We start from the raw sequence: 16,253 nt of genomic DNA, 5'->3' as shown, positions 1-16,253 counted from the left end.
GGCACATTCAGAGGCAGCAGCAGTCCCCAGGCAAACTACAGACCTAAAAGAACCAAAACAGGTATCAACACCATCACCCGGGCCAGCCTCTGGGCATCACACAGCACTGGACTCTCCTAGGCAAGCACAGGCAGGTATCCCAAAACAGAATAAACTCCCTTCTGCTTCTTTTTTTTTTTTTCCATAAAATACAACTGTTAAGGGCTAGATAGCAGAGCTGATAAGGAACACACCTTGCATACAGCCAACCCAGGGTCAGTCCAAACAACAACAACAAAGATGAAACTGATAAGCATTCCCTTCAGTACTCAGTCATTAAAGCTGCTCCTTGATATTTGCTTCAACCTCATGGAACACTTACATAGATACTATCTGTGCACCTCCAAATTCACAGGCTTTAAGATACAGAATTACTGGGCAGGACGGGGAAGGAAAAAAAATCAAAGGGCCTAGGAATACAGAGAAGGTGGGGGTGGAGGGCGGTGGCCAGGGCCTGGGACACACTGGAGGTATAGAGGTGTGGTTTATCTATGTATCTGAACCACTGTCATCCCGACCACCAGTAACGTCTCTCAATGTGAGATTTATCGTTACTGTTTTTGGCATATCCAATATGCACGGGTAGCTTACCAGGCTCTGCCGTGCGGGCTCGATACTCTCGGTAGCTTGCTGGGCTCTCCGAGACGGGTGGAGGAATTGAACACGGGTCGGCCGCATGAAAGGCGAACACCCTACCACTGTGCTATCACTCCAGCCCATATCAGAACCACAGAAACAATAAAACTTTCTCAAAAGAACGTATGAGATCCAAATGAAAACAACGAAACTTCAAAATGTGCCCTTATGTAGGCAGGCTGGAATTTGGAGGGAAACTAGAAATATTCGTGGAGGGAAGTTGTAGGGTTGTGCCTGGAACCGTGTATGCTGAAACTCAACTATGCCTACTTTGCAAGTCATGGTATCTTAATAAAATGTTTTCTTTTCAATCTGGGAGAAAAAAAAATAGAAGTAAACTGATTTATTCCATCTAAGATGCATAATAGAATTGTTACTTCTGTTGCTTTGAAGTAAACCAGAATCTAACCTAACTTCACAATGTTTTCAGTGAACTAATTGAGTTTAAGTCTATGTTTATGTTACACATTATACATAATATATAAGCAATGTATATACTTTATATATTCACATGACTTAATTATGTTACAAAATAATTTTATTTAATGATATTTTCAGTGGGCTCATTTTAGTGAATGGAATTAATCAAGACTATTGCTTGAACCTAAAATTACATCTATTTTCACTCATCTGTACAGTGCCTAATATTTAGAGCAATTTAATGCCTTAAAGTCACCCTAGCATTTCCTAGATCCCAAAGAATATCATATCTGTCAGATTTATTTATTCAATTGATATACATGATGCAATCCAATTACCAAAATATGTTTAGCAGAACTAGGTGGGTGTTTTAATGTTCAGATAAAAAGCTCATTTAAAAATTATAGTTCAAAAGAGAATACAACCTGTGAGAGCAGCTTCTTCAGCAGCTGCGCTATGGCAGGGTCCTCAGGGGGCGGGCAGTCAGGAAGAGACCCCTTCCGCTTCTTCTGACGCATGTGAAGATGTCTGAACAAGCTGGTGATATCTTTAGACCTCAGTGCATAATCAAATATGGAACGGCTTACAGGCTCTTTCAAAACACTGAGTAGAACAAGTTTTCTTTCAATCTAAAAAAAAGAAGAGGAAAAAAGACTCAACCAGATACAACAAATAGTAGAGATCTTGACACGCTCCATCCATACAGCCTGCAGAAAGTGAATGTGCCACATTTGCTTTTTAAGTAAACAGGAAATATCAGTATCTGCGACCATTGCTTAGAAAAAGTAAGAATTGTAGGACCTTTAACAAGCGTATGTATTTTCTCTCTGCAGTGTTAGCACCTGAGTACACATCTAAGTTAGCCTCTTAGTCTATCAGACCACGAAACTAATACATCAAAACGCAGTAAAAGAGTTTAGAAAATGGAAGCCTTTTCTAGATCCCAAAATAATGTCAGATAATGCTGTAGATCTAAAAACTACCTGCAATTCACAAGGCCTCAAAGCCAACAGACACCAAGCATTAGAGATGCTTCATAGTCATAGGAGCTTCTCTTCAGTCATCAGGGCCTCCAGAGAATCAACCACAGCTGAAAAAGCATTATTCTCTCCAGAGTTCAGGAAACTCTTCCTTTTATTATCCCGGAGAAGTACCTTCCTTGTCACTGTGCTGCATTTTAAATGATGAGCACTATTAACCAGTCATATTTAACTACCTGGTAAGTGTGGATATATTTAACTAGTCTAAAGTTGCATCTTCAGACTAACCCAGATGGTAGAGAGGTAAGATTTAAGAAGCAGCTATTTACTAACAACCAAATCCGGAAGCAACCCAAAAAACCAATGACATGATGGATAAAGAATTTATGGTGTATTACGAATGGCTCTTTGCAGAAAAAGTTCTTTGGTTGTGACTTGGATAGAGCGGAGGGGTCCTGCTAAGCAAAATAAGTGAGAGGGAGAAGGACAAGGATAGGATGACAGGATGACAGTACTCCTGTGTGGTTCACTAAGAAACCAATCAAGGAAGGGAACCAACGCTATCTAATGATAACAAACAGCAGACTCTGACCACAGACATGAGGGTCCCAAGTGGTGCAGAAAGGAGAGATGAGAGAAGGGAAGAGATGGACTAGGAGTGATACTAGGACAGAGGTGGACGGTCTTGGGTAGCTTGGTGGTAAGAGCGATACAGTAACTTTGTATATCAGAAGCATAAACATTAACACTATAACCAGGATATCTCACCTCCAATTTAAACAAAATTAAGAAGCATATGTATATGCTGCTAAATTGCTGATCTTGGCTTTTTAAACTATAAAACTGTATCACTGTATCACTGTCATCCCATTGCTCATCAATTTGCTCGAGCGGGCACCAGTTACGTCTCTATTGTGAGACTTGTTACTGTTTTTGGCATACTGAATATGCCATGGGTAGCTTGCCAGGCTCTGCCATTTGGGTTAGATATTCTCAGTAGCTTGCCGGGCCCTCCAAGAGGGGCAGAGAAATTGAACCCGGTTTGGCCATGTGCAAGGCAAACACCCTACCCACTGTGCTATAAAACAATAAAAGCAAAAAAAAAAAAACCTAAAACAAAACAAAGTGACTTTGGTGCAGTTTCCTAACAAACTATTTGTATTTATTACAGTAAATCACCACTAAAAGTTATGCAAATGCATGTGATTTTTAAATACTAGGGACCCTTTCCCCACATTGTGTAGTAAGAGTTTAATCAAACTTCTAAACAGAATCAACAGTCAAAAGTAAAAGTAATCTCTAGACTTGATTTCCAAGGAAGTTTTAATAAATATTTGAAAGGGGGATGGGGGAACACGCATATATTTTCTATTGATATTATTCACTTTTCCTCTATAAATTGTCTTGCAGTAAAAGTTCTGAATCCTATTAACTCTGTCAAATAAGGGAGGATGACGCCCAGAAACGGATGGATCTACGGTGCAGCTTAAGGACCAGCAGCACAGCCAAAGCCCCCCTTATTTCCAGCATCTCCAGGACAGATTCTCCACCAAATGCAAGATCATAGCCCACGGGATTATAAAGGAAGAAAACCAGAGAGGTAAGTGTATCTCCGAAAGGGAAACAGTTGTAGTAAAGCTATAATCATTTCAGGATTTCTTAAAAACCAGAATCATCACTCATAATTCCATTCAATTTCAGCAGACACCTGGATGTAAGTAGCTGCCCCTCAATGAGGTCAAAGGCATAAACACTGGCAAGCGGAGCACATAAACCAAAGACACAGAGCTCACCACCAAATATTCCATGCTGGGGTCGGGGTGGGGGTGACTGAGGGCGATTAGATCTTCGTGCAATGGGAGAGGCCTCCCAAGTGGCCCTCTGCTTTGTATTGTTAAGAATTAGAACTACTGGGGCTGGAGCGATAGCACAGCGGGTAGGGCGTTTGCCTTGCACGCGGTCGACCCGGGTTCGATTCCCAGCATCCCATATGGTTCCCTGAGCGCTGCCAGGGGTGATTCCTGAGTGCAGAGCCAGGAGTAACCCCTGTGCATCGCCAGGTGTGACCCAAAAAGCAAAAAAATAAAAAAAGAATTAGAACTACTATCAGTCCAATTCAGCATTTATACTACATTAGACTAGGAGTTGGGAGGCAATTCCTAGTGATACTCGGCCAATCGGGCTGGTACTCAGCACTAGAGCCCCAGGATGCCATCTTGCTTGGGACGCTATGAACCACAAGGGCCACCAGAGCAGTGCTCAGGTTGCTATACCCAGCAATGTTTAGGAGTCTCCAATTCAGTAACACTCGGAGGTCAGATGATGCCAAAAGTTGAATTCAGGTCAGGCACATGCGAGGCCTGTACCCTAATCTAACACCCCTTCTCCCCACCGTCCCAGGTCATGATTTGGAAAAAGAAAGAGAAAGAAAGGGAAGAAAAAAGGGAGAAAGAGAGAAAGGAGTGGGGGGAGGGAAAGAAAGGGGGAGAGAGAGAGAGAGAGAGAGAGAGTGTCTAACAAGCAGAAGCAATTATCAGTTACTTTTTTTTTATTTTTTTGAGTCACACTTGGTGGTGCTCAGGACTTACTCCTGGCTCTGTACTCAGGGATCACTCTGGAGGGGATCAGGGAACCATACAAATGCCAAGGATTGAATCTAGGTCAGACACGCGCAAAGCCAACATCTTACCTACTGTACTATAGCTCTGCCACCACACACACACACACACACACACACACACACACACACAAATAACTTTTAAAAGCTTTGTCTAATGTAGTATAAATGCTGAATTGGACTGATAGTAGCTCTAATTCTTAACAATACAAAGTAGACGGCCATCAGTACATGCATCTGCTGGACATTATCTCTCAACCTAACTGCAGACGCGTTCCAACATTACACACACACACACGAAGCATGAATGACTGAGTATTATACCTATGTGTAACAATATGCTATTGAGTTTGTCTCAGCTTCAAGTGTTTGATCCATTAACTGATTTGAAAAGAATGTGAAAATGTTGTAGCCCGTGTTAAGCCTTTAAAACATGACTGAACCCTTTAAACTTAGTGTTCTTTTTTTTTAAAAAGTGGCCCAGTATGGTGTCCTGATTCCAAATGGGGACATGCATACCTGTATTATTGGTTGGGTGATATATGGGTCAAGGTAAGGCATCAATTTGCAGTAGACATCAGCTGTGCTTATCTGATGAGCTACCACTGTGATAAATCCCACAGCGCCATAGCGTATCCAGAGATTGGGATGGCACAGGAAGGGAGCTAAATAGGAAAAAAAAAAAAAGAAAAAGAAGGATCAAGTCCCATCCACAAACCGTGCCAAATTACCAAGATACACACACATTCACGGGACGACACAAACTGCGTTATCCGAGTCATTCCCACCACCATGCTCTCACCAGCTGCCTAACGTGCTCTCGGCTGCCCTGAGACGCAAACTCAACTAAGTGAACACAACATTGTGAGTCCCTCGACCACAAGTACCAACAGGAACACAAAAGAATAAAATCAGCAGCCTCCTTTTGAAGGGTTTCAAACTATGGCCGGGGAATCTCCTCTTTCCTAACATGGGATTAAAAATCCTTGAGAAATGAGGGCCAGCAGACAGCACAGCAGTTAGGGTACCTGTCTAACATGTGCCCGAGTTGGGCACCACACGGTCCCCCAGGCTTCTCGGCGGGCAGCTCTGGGGACAGCCAGCGCCATCGGGATGGCCCCAGAATCCCCAGCACTGCACGGCCTGAGCGGCTTCACCGGGGCCCGCCCTGCACGGAACCTCCAGCCCACCAGGCGAGAATTACCGAGTCGCCTGAGCTCTGCCTGGGAGGCATTCTCCAGGCCACCAGGAGGAACTTTCAGAAACAAACCTGAAAACTGAAAAAGACTCTGGAAAGACACATAAAAAGTTGTAGTGGTATACAGTAAACCATTCCTCCCCCACGCACGGAAGGTGCAGAACACACCTACCGCCATGCACGGGGCAAGGAGACAAAACCGGTTCCTCTAGACTAAGATTAAGGGAACAGTATCACCCATCAGGCTTCTCCATTCCCCATTCATCGAGAATGGAAACTAAAGGCAGAAAAGGCAGTGCCTATTCTTGGAGAGTTTAAAACTTAAGAATAACGATGTGATTCAATAAAATAAAAATAAATAAATAAAAATAAAAACATAACGTTAAAAAAAAAACAAGATTAAACAGAAAAATGAAATGACTGTCTTAACTGTTTTGCTAGGTGTTCACCAAACCTAAACTCAGTGATTTCAACCAATAAAGATACAGAACAAAATTGAAACTTCTAAATTGATTTAGAATAAAATTCAAACCACATTATGAAAGAACTTCACTACCATTGTAAACTATGGTACCTCAGTAAAAACACAAAATAAAAATATTTAATATTAGCTCAGGCATACAAAAACATTAAATTTTTAGGAAAGTTATTAATTTTCTAAGAATTTCAAGATAGAGGGTAGAGAAACAGTACAGGAGGCAGGGCGCTTACAGTGCATACAGCCAACCCTCACTTCATCCCTGGCACCATATATGGTCCTCTGAGCACCACCAGAAGTGACCCCTGAGCAGAGAATCAGAAGTACCCCTATGAGCACCAACAGATGTGGTCCAACCTGCCCCCAAGAGAAATTCATGCTGAGAAATACGAATACGATCACCTGCTAACATTATTTATATAAACAGAGGATGGGGAGGTGTGTTCAAACTTTGTCTCCAAAGTTCTCCCATTTCCAATTCTCATGACATACGAAAACGCTATTCCACAACAGCCTTTAGCCTCTGAGATACCCAATGAAGAAGCGGGGTTGGGGGCAGAGAGGTAGTGCTGGTGGTCTGACAATAGGAAGACGAGAACTGGAAAAACATTTCAAAGTCTCCACAAAGTAACTGAGTCCAAAAAAAGACTAGGCAGGAGTCAGGCACTGTGGAGGCTGAATCGCTGGCTTCAATTCTTCATGGAATAGGATATTATACAACCACTCTGGCTAGAAGCTCCCGGTGCCAGAGGCTATTATTCTCTGCCCCTGGCTGCCCCTTGCAGTCTTGTGGCCTGCTCTGACCAGTGTGATGGCAGCAAGGATCACACAAAGAGAAGCTTAAAGCATGCTGCCTAGAGAGGCTTTGCTGCCTAGAGAGGCCTGCCCTCCTGCACTTCCGCCATCAGCCAAAGCATCACCTGGGCCCCCGTGGCTCTAAGTGAGACAGCGGGACAGGCACCAGACATGATCCAGAGAAGCAAAGTTGAAGGTTGAGTCACCCTCACAGAGCCACAGCTGTGTGGTGGGAGACTGGAGCACCTATAGAGATACGGGGTTGATGTGTAGGGTACTGTTGTATCAGTGTGGGAACTGACACAGCCCCCCCTCCCCCCCAAACAGGAAGGAAGGGAGGGAGGGAGGGAGGAAGGGAGGGAAATAGGAGGATTTCCTACAAAGCAGTACTTCCAACACTCTTCCACCACCCCCCGACATGTTCTCATTCTCTGGGAAAAGCATAAAGATTAAGCATCCTTGGCACCTGTGTGAAGGGTACCAACTTTCAACGAACTACCAAAAAAATCACCACCACACAACTCACTTTAAGAATCACTGAAACTATTTATGATTTAAGCACAGAACTACAAGAGAGCTGTAAGATCTGTCCTTATATTTCGGTAAGTAAATTCAGACAGGAAATCCCTCTGATTTCAGAAAGTAAATCCTTAAGTCAAATGAAAAACTTCTTCCTTTTAGGTGTGTAGAAAATCAAAAGAAAAAAAAAAACCAATTTATTTGATTTTTCTCAACTAGCCCCTGCCCCCTGCCAAAGTAGGTAACAAATTCTAAACAGATCCTTTAGAATTCCATGCAAAAGGAATTCCACATTCAGTACTATTGTACTATACTGGTTTTATTCTATATTTACAAATAATTTACACTTTGATGCTTAAGTAAAGATATATGAGTGCCCCAATCTATAATCAACAAAAAGAAGCAGGGGCGAGAGCGAAACAGCGAGTAGGGCATTTGCCTTGCACGAGGCCGCACCACCAGGAGTAATTCCTGATGCAGAGCCAGGAGTAACCTCTGTGTATCACCGAGTGTGATCCAAAAAAGCCCCCCCTCCCTGCCAAAAAAAAAAGAGGCAGCAGTTACCAAATATTCCCTACAAAATTTCTTTGATTTTTCCTTAAAATTTAAGAGGCAATCATTTTCTGGGTAAGTAAAATGCTAACTACAGACTACATTAAATTTCAAAATTAATTTTTAAATAATCAGGTAACAGAAGGAATGTATTTTGTGAAATTAAGAGCACATACATGGGTTATTCATTAAAATAAAGATCCAAACCAAAAGCAAGAGAAGTTGACCCCTAAAAGGTAATACCATATTCCATGTAATAATATATTCATGTTAAGATCATGTATTCCCCCCACGTTATCACTAAAAAGACATTTTCTCTACCTCATACTACATGGGACCAAATATTTTTAAAAGTTCTAATAACTTTTAATACTAATCATTTTAGGTTCCCAAGTCCTTCCAGCCCTCTGCAGCTTAGACGGAGGAAAGTGGGAAACATTTCAATTGAAAGCCTTAAGGGTATACTGACAATACTCAACACTTGTGCATTAAATCTGCAATTATTTTAACATAACAAAAAAAAATTAAACCAAATTAGGGTTACAAGTTAAAAGATATATCCCAAGGGCCCAGAAACTATTCAGGAGACATTCTCCCTCCTATGTTGACTGCAGCACTATTCACAATAACCAAAATCTGGAGACAATCCAAGTGTCCCCAAAGCAGATGAGTGGACAAAGAAACTATGGTGGATATACACAGTGGAATACTACTTGGCTGTAAGAAAAGATGAAATCATGCAATTTCCTGCTACCTGGATGGATCTAGAAAGTATCATACTGCAAGCAATTAGTCAGAGGGAGAGGGACAGACAGAACAATTTCTCTCATACGTGGGATACAAAGAAACAGAGTAGGGGAATAGTAAGGTCAAAGAATAACTATAAATATTAAAATACAAAATAATAAAACAATGTGTATTTAAATGTTCCATGAGGGTTTTTTTTTATGCTACACTCACATCTTGAAATTTCTATTGTTTTGTGAGGGGGAAGAGGGCCACACCAGGTGATGCTCAGGGGATACTCCAGGAATCAGACCTGGTGGTTCTTGGGGGCCCATATGGGATGCCAGGAATCCAGCCCGGGTAAACTGCGTGCAAAGCAAGTGCCGACCCTTCGTACTATGCTCCAGCCACGTATCTTGAAATTTTTACACATATTAACCATTCATTTTTCTCAACAACCAAAACTCCTTGTCTTTCTTTTCCTAAAGACTTACTCAAGAGGGGAAAAAAAATACACACACACACACATGCACGCGCGTACGCGTGTATACACATATATATTAATCTATTTGGCTTCAATTTACTTTTCCTTGAAAACATTTAATAACAAGTATTTTACCTAAAAATCCCATTTCTAAGCTCTCATGTGTTCTGTATACAGGCAATCTTTTTTTTTTTTTTTTTTGCTTTTTTTTGGGAGAGGTCACACTCAGCTATTCTCAGGGCTTACTCCTGGCTCTGCACTCAGGGAGTACTCCTGCCGGTGCTCAGGGGACCAATGGGTTGCTGAGAATCGAATCCAGTTCAGTCGCATGCAAGGCAAACACCCTACCCCCTGTGCTATCAGTCCAGCCCCGGTACAGGCAATCGTACTGTGTTGACTTGTGTGCTCATCTTACTCTAAATCTTCAACTGCTACCTCACATTAAATAAATACTATAAAGGTCAAGGAATTCAGTCCTTTATCAGTAACTTAACTTACTAACAGCAGCGAGTTCAATACTAGGGATCTGTAACTGGCAAACTGCACTGACCAGTGACCACTCTCCAGGGCAGATTTCCACTTCCCTAGTAATCATGGGCTCAAGACGCTACTCCTCAGAGCAACCACTCAGTGCAAAATAAAAAAGAAAGGACAAATCTGAAGCTTCATTTTTCAAGGAGCACAGACTTCACTCCGGATTAAAACAAAGGCATACCTCCTAACCTGGATATCTCTAGCCCAAATGATCCTATTCGTTGGCTGTCCGTCACCTCTCACATACATACAAGCATGCATGGGTACACACAGACAGCCACACAACAGGCAACAGGGGCAATAAGACTGAAAATCAGAGTCTCTATTACCCAAAAACTTGACAATGCTTTATCAATGGGGGGGAGAGGAGGGTTGGGAGAGAGGGCTTGTGGAGTGTTTTTTATTTTGTTTTGTTTGAACCACACCTGACAGTACTCGGGACTTAATCCTGGCTCTGCACTCAGGGATCACTCCTGGCAGGGCTTGGGGGGGGACCCATACAGGGCACAGGGGATTGAGCCTGGGTCGGTCACAAGCATCCTACCTGCTGTACTACTTCTCCAGCCCCGATCACTTGTTCTCTGTCTTCCCACACCTGAATTTTGCCATTGCGGCTTTGAGAACCAGAAACTTACCAATATCACTGGCAAACTCATAGACATGTGGTTTTTGTAGCAGCCCTAACTGGCACATGCAGGTGAGGGCATTAAGAGCTTTGACAATGACAAATTCCTCAGCATCACTAAGGCCTTGTTGCAACAGGGGTTTGAGAATTGAGGAGCTCTGCCAGCCAACATAGGCAGCAACACCTGAAAAACAGAAAACTACACTAATTAGTCTGTATCTAATAATGTAAGAGAAGCTGAGCAACTTCAAATTATGTTAATTAAAAGTAATTAAAAACGAAAATACTTCATATCACACTTGCTATCCTTTCTATCACAATATATATATAAAGGCTTGCACCAAAGCAAATCATCAAGAAGTTCTGGAACTCCATAGGGGGAAAAAACGATTCTACAAACTGGCAGAAGATTAAATACAGAGCCACTGGAATGATCTGCAGCAGCAAGGGAGGCTGTAACACAGAAGAGGAAAGCCTTCATAACCAAGAAAGAAACCTACAGCCAAATGGTCAACATAATAAGGCAACAAAAACAAATCATTCTGAGACATTCATGGACCCTACAGGTGTACCTCCCATTCATCTCTAGGGAAACTTCTTGAGAAAATACTCCAGCAAAATAAAGAAGCAGGCTGTATTAAATAGTAGATACAACCTAGGAATCCAAGGAAGAAAAGGATAAGTAGATAGCCAAAATCTAAAAACCAATCAACCCATACTAGAACTAAAAGCTAATATTCTGAGAAAAAGTAAAAATGGAATGGGCTACTATGAGCAGATTAAACTGCTAATAAAGGCAAATATTATACATAAGGTAAAAAGGGTTTTGTTTTCCATTTTCAGTGGTGGGGATTGAACCTAAAAGGCAGATGCTCTGCTACTGAATTAAATCCTCAATTCTTCTATTATCTCAAAAAAAGGAAAAAAAAAAAGGGGGGGGGGAGGGAGAACTTGAAATCCCAAGACAAACAAAAAATTGTTCAAGGAAGTAATTATATTGACTTAAAAAATTTTTAAATGCACGATGCATTTAGGAATTAGCAAGGGAGGATAGAAAGGAGAATCTTCTGGCCTTGAAAAGTGACTAAGCGTATGTAAACTAAACTACTTGGTTCTAAGGTTAATACAATTTATACATTCATAACCATTTACATTTTGTTTTGTCTTTTCAAAACCAATCTCTAAAATGGCACAGAAGATGATATTACAGAGTGGAACATGAACATTATCATAAAACAATTGCTAGTTTAAGTGTCAAGTGAAATTTGTTGAGCGTTGGAGTCAGAGAGCTCAAAAGACTGAGCACACGAGCTGAATTACCAAAGCGCAAAAAGGAAAAGAAAAGGAACAAAAATGGGGCCAGGAGATGGTATAACAGTGAGGGCACATGCCTGGCATGCACCCGACCCAGGTTCAATTCCCAGCACCCTGAGGTTCCCTGAGCACTGGCTGGTGCAACCACAATGGCTACCAGCACTGCAGTGAGTGACCCTGAAAGCCCCCCAGCGCCTGTGGGATGCATCTGGCCTTGCATGTCAGGGCAACTTCACATCCGATGACCCTTGCGTGGAACCTCCTGAGAATCACAGAGGGGGTCTCCAGACCTCCTGAGCAATGCTGAGAAGCAGCCCCAGCTTTCCCTCAAAAGAAAAGCAAAACAAAACAGAAATGGCTTAGTCCTATTCTATGTCCTAACTGACCAAATATAAAACTGACCAGTAGTTTGAGGTGGAACATGATCCAGTATCATTCAAAAGAGAAAACTAATTCTATATCAAATATCACTTATTCACTCAAATTAAATTTCACTTTCTTTTCCTTCTAATTTTGAATTTAAATATAATAGGAGTCATACAAATACAAAGTATCTATCCTTAGATAACTGAAAAATTAAAAGCGCGACAATTTTAAAACAGTAGCCAAAAGTGCTATGTAATCTTCGCAAGTTTTTCATTTGACACAGACAAAATGTTTATTAATTTTTTTTCTGTCAGTGAGAGATGCATGTTTTTTTGGTTTTGTGTTTTATTTTGGGGAAGAGGGAGGGGGTGCTTTGTTTTAGGCCACACCCTGGTGTGCCGAGGCGTTACTCTACTGGCTTTGCACACAAGAATTACTCCTGGCAGTGCTCAGGGACCATATGGGATGCTGGGGGTCAAACCCAGGTTGACCTTGTGCACGGCAAGCACCCTAGCCGCTGTACTATCTCTACTCTCTCTCCAACCCGAGGTGCATGTTTATCATAGAAAATCTGACAAGTACAAAAAGTGGGGAGGGGGGCAGGGTGGAGACACACCTGGTAGTGTGCTCAGAGTGTCCTCCTGGCTCTGTGCTCAGTGTCACTCCAGGCAAGCCCAGGAGATCATGTCGGGTGCTGGGGATTGAACCCAAGTCAGCCACGTGCAAGGCAAGTGCCCGACCAGTTGTACTATCAGTCCAGCCCCCAGATTTTTTTTTTTTTAAATCTCCCACAATCACAGGCCCAGACACAATCACCACCCACAGGGTAGGGCATTCTGGCCAGTTTTAGAAACATAAATGATGTGTCACTGTCACCTTTCTACAGTGAGAACAATCAGACTTGAGATCTGACATCCACTTCAGTCACTTGAGTGATATTTCATGGCACTTTCCCAGGTCATTAATATTCTTTGATTATTTTCGGTACTATTTTTAAGAAGTGTGAGAGGAGAGAGAGAGAGATGAAGACAGAGGCAGAGGAGGGGAGAGAGAGAGACAGAGAGAAAGAGGAGAGAGAGAGAGGAGGAAGGAGAGAGAAAGAAGAAAGTGAGAGAGAAGAGAGAGGAGACAGAGGAGAGATTAGAGAGAGCAGAGAGACAGGGGAGGAGAGGATACAGAGAGAGGAGAGAGCGTAAGGGGGGGAGGCCCAGAAAGCAGAGTAGTTTCACATCCTGAGTGAGTGTGCCCAGACTCTTTCCAAGACTATCTTCCATGACCACATGATATCCCCTCCTCCCCATGCATGCAGCAGTTTAACCAATCCCTTGTCAGCTGAGATACTTTTATCATCCACATGCAACCTAAAAACAGAAATAAAACAAATTGAGTGGATAATCCAAATCCCTAAACATGAACTGGAAAACAAACATACCAACTATACTATCGAAAAAAGCCCCACGGAGGTGCCAGTCGTTCTTATCGTTGAGGAAAGTGATCATGTGGGATAATAAAACATCATTGGCTTTCTGTCGGCCAAAAAATACACACAGCCTTGTTATTCCGTTTTCCATTAAGGTTTGTTTCACAATATTTTCAGGGTCACTTAACAAGGTGACAACTTTCTGCTGGACCATTTCATGTAAGGCTTGGAGTTCTGAAAAAAAACAAAAAAAGGCAAGAAAAGATCCATTTATTCATTTATACTCAGGCATACAGACCCAGTCTCTTCCCAGGCCTCAGAAAACAATTACAGAAGCCGCCAAAAATGTCTGTCATTGGGGCTGGAGTGATAGCACAGTGGGTAGGGCGTTCACCTTGCACGTGACCAACCCAGGTTCGATTCCCAGCATCTGATATGGTTCCCTGAGCACCGCCAGGGACAATTCCTGAGTGCAGAGCCAGGAGTGACCCCTGTGCATCATGGATGTGACCAAAACAACAAACAAACAAACAAAGTCTCTCATTACTAATTCTCCTCAGTATACAAAGCTTGGACATACAGATGGGCAAAACAAAATACAAACTGAAGAACATCCGAATAAGCAGATGCCACAATATTTCAGCAAGTACTGAGCTCTAGCTAGAAGGCTAAGGATTCTAGAAGACGTTCACAGGGAAGCACTAGAAAAGACAGCATAACCGCCTAATAAAATTAACTTATAGTCAAGTACCTATTTAAAAATACGACATTAATTTGGGCTATTATCTGAATCTGGGGTGTGGGGGGGCCCCGGGACCCTTCCTGGTGAATACGACACCTACTAGGTTAGCGTTTAGGACCTGAAGATGTATTGCTACAGCCCTGCATTTAAAACCTGGAAGTCCAGGGGAATATTTTTGGAAAATATTTTTAAAAGTTGATATACTTTAGAGAGCCAGAAACTAAATGGCATAGTCAGAAAAGGCTTTTTACATGATCTAGACACAGACTTCTCCTCTGGCCTTTTAACCCAGCCCCACCCTTTTCATTTATTTATTTGTCTTTCCCTTCCTGAGACACAAACTCAAGGATAAGGTTATCTCATGTCAGATTCATCTCTGTATCCTGAGGGCTGAGAGCCAGAACTGGGGTGCCTGATGCAGACCTTAATTCCCCACTGGCGGAATAAACGAGGGTAGAGGCCCCGCCGGGTTGAACCTTCATTATCTAAAAGGGTGCAAGTGCATGACACCAAATGCAAAACCGTATTATTTTCTCTAAGCGCGTCTATGAAAAAGCATTCCTCTACACTACCATATGAGAATTATCCCAGACTTCAATTCCAAATTATAGGTTCTGCCTAAAAATGACGCCTTTCTAACAACAGCTGCCTATGACACAAAATCTGAAACTAGGTTTTCCAATTTTTCATAACTGAAAACACTCTCAAACAGATCTGAATATGTTATTTAGTTTTTCACCCAATAAAAATGAACTAAAAAGTGCTCTAATCATGTGACTGAAAAGAAACTTAAGACAGGACCCCTAATCTCAAGATAGTTTACTACTATGACTGTTCCTTTATAGTAAATAATATGGGTTTGATATGTACATTAGAGAGTATGAAATAAACAGTTTATTAATGAGGATACTCAAAATATACTCACATAAGGACAAAAGGTTTAAAAGACTAACTATGATGATTCCGTTTGTTTGCCCTCTTTTCTTACCAGAATTAAAGAATTCAGCTAGCTTTACTGTTGCCACAAATCAGTTCTGGATGAAAAACAATTGAATTTAGGTGACAAGCTGATCATTTTCGGGCTAGATAACAAGATATGAGAATAGAAAGAACCACCAGAAATGAGGGACTTTCCCCAACTATAATCTAGTATTCTTCCTTCTTTCCTGAAGATAATAAATGACAAATTTATACATTGCATCCGGCAACTATACTGAAATTAACTAGAAACATGAAGAGAAAAATCACACTACCTGTGTCATAATTTCCATTGGGGTGTGTAACTGCATCTATTTCTTCACTAGTTGGGTCATTTTCCATGTTGATATTTTTTAACTGTACTAATTCCAAGAATCTCAAAGCTGTTTCTGCCAGCAGAGCTATGTTTTCTATGAGAAAAAGGGAGAAAATTTGTATCCATGAGAATGTTAGTAATGCATATAAGTCTTTATACATACACATAACAATAAAACTAAGGAGAAGTAGGACTCTATAATTTGGTACTTTTAACCTAGTGAGATTTGTAATATCTTCTCTCACATCTATAATTATCCCCCAACTGTCAGTTTTAATAATGACACATAAGCATTTTGTTATTGCTGTTGTTGACCTGGTCTTTGAGCCACACCCAGTGGTGCTCAGAGCTACTCATGGCAGAATTTCACTCTAAGAGGGACCAAGCCCGGGTCTTCTGCATACAATGTATGTGCTCAAAAGGATCACCCCTTCAGCCCTAAAATAAGCTTAAAAAAAAAAATACAAAAGCTACCCCAAATAGAGCATTCAAATCTACTGAAGAAATAAAAACA

The 16,253-nt window shown here is 41.6% G+C and overlaps 1 protein-coding gene across 3 annotated transcripts in view; it reads right to left on the bottom strand.

Annotated features, from left to right (window-relative positions):
- PIK3R4 (phosphoinositide-3-kinase regulatory subunit 4) overlaps positions 1-16,253 on the bottom strand; it is a 68,037-nt gene that overhangs the window by 34,592 nt on the left and 17,192 nt on the right. For all 3 annotated transcript variants that reach the window (XM_055136171.1, XM_055136170.1, XM_055136172.1), the window contains exons 5-9: positions 15,699-15,833; positions 13,716-13,937; positions 10,614-10,787; positions 5,212-5,357; positions 1,521-1,724 (exon numbers count right to left, since the gene is read on the bottom strand). In XM_055136171.1, coding sequence (XP_054992146.1) covers positions 1,521-1,724; positions 5,212-5,357; positions 10,614-10,787; positions 13,716-13,937; positions 15,699-15,833 — 881 coding nt within the window. The remainder of the gene's footprint in view (positions 1-1,520; positions 1,725-5,211; positions 5,358-10,613; positions 10,788-13,715; positions 13,938-15,698; positions 15,834-16,253) is intronic.

This window comes from Sorex araneus, chromosome 4 (assembly GCF_027595985.1).
Source record: "Sorex araneus isolate mSorAra2 chromosome 4, mSorAra2.pri, whole genome shotgun sequence".
Classification (NCBI taxonomy): Eukaryota; Metazoa; Chordata; class Mammalia; order Eulipotyphla; family Soricidae; genus Sorex; species Sorex araneus.
Note: the sequence above shows the minus strand (reverse complement) of the source record. Positions and strands in the feature narration are given on the sequence as shown.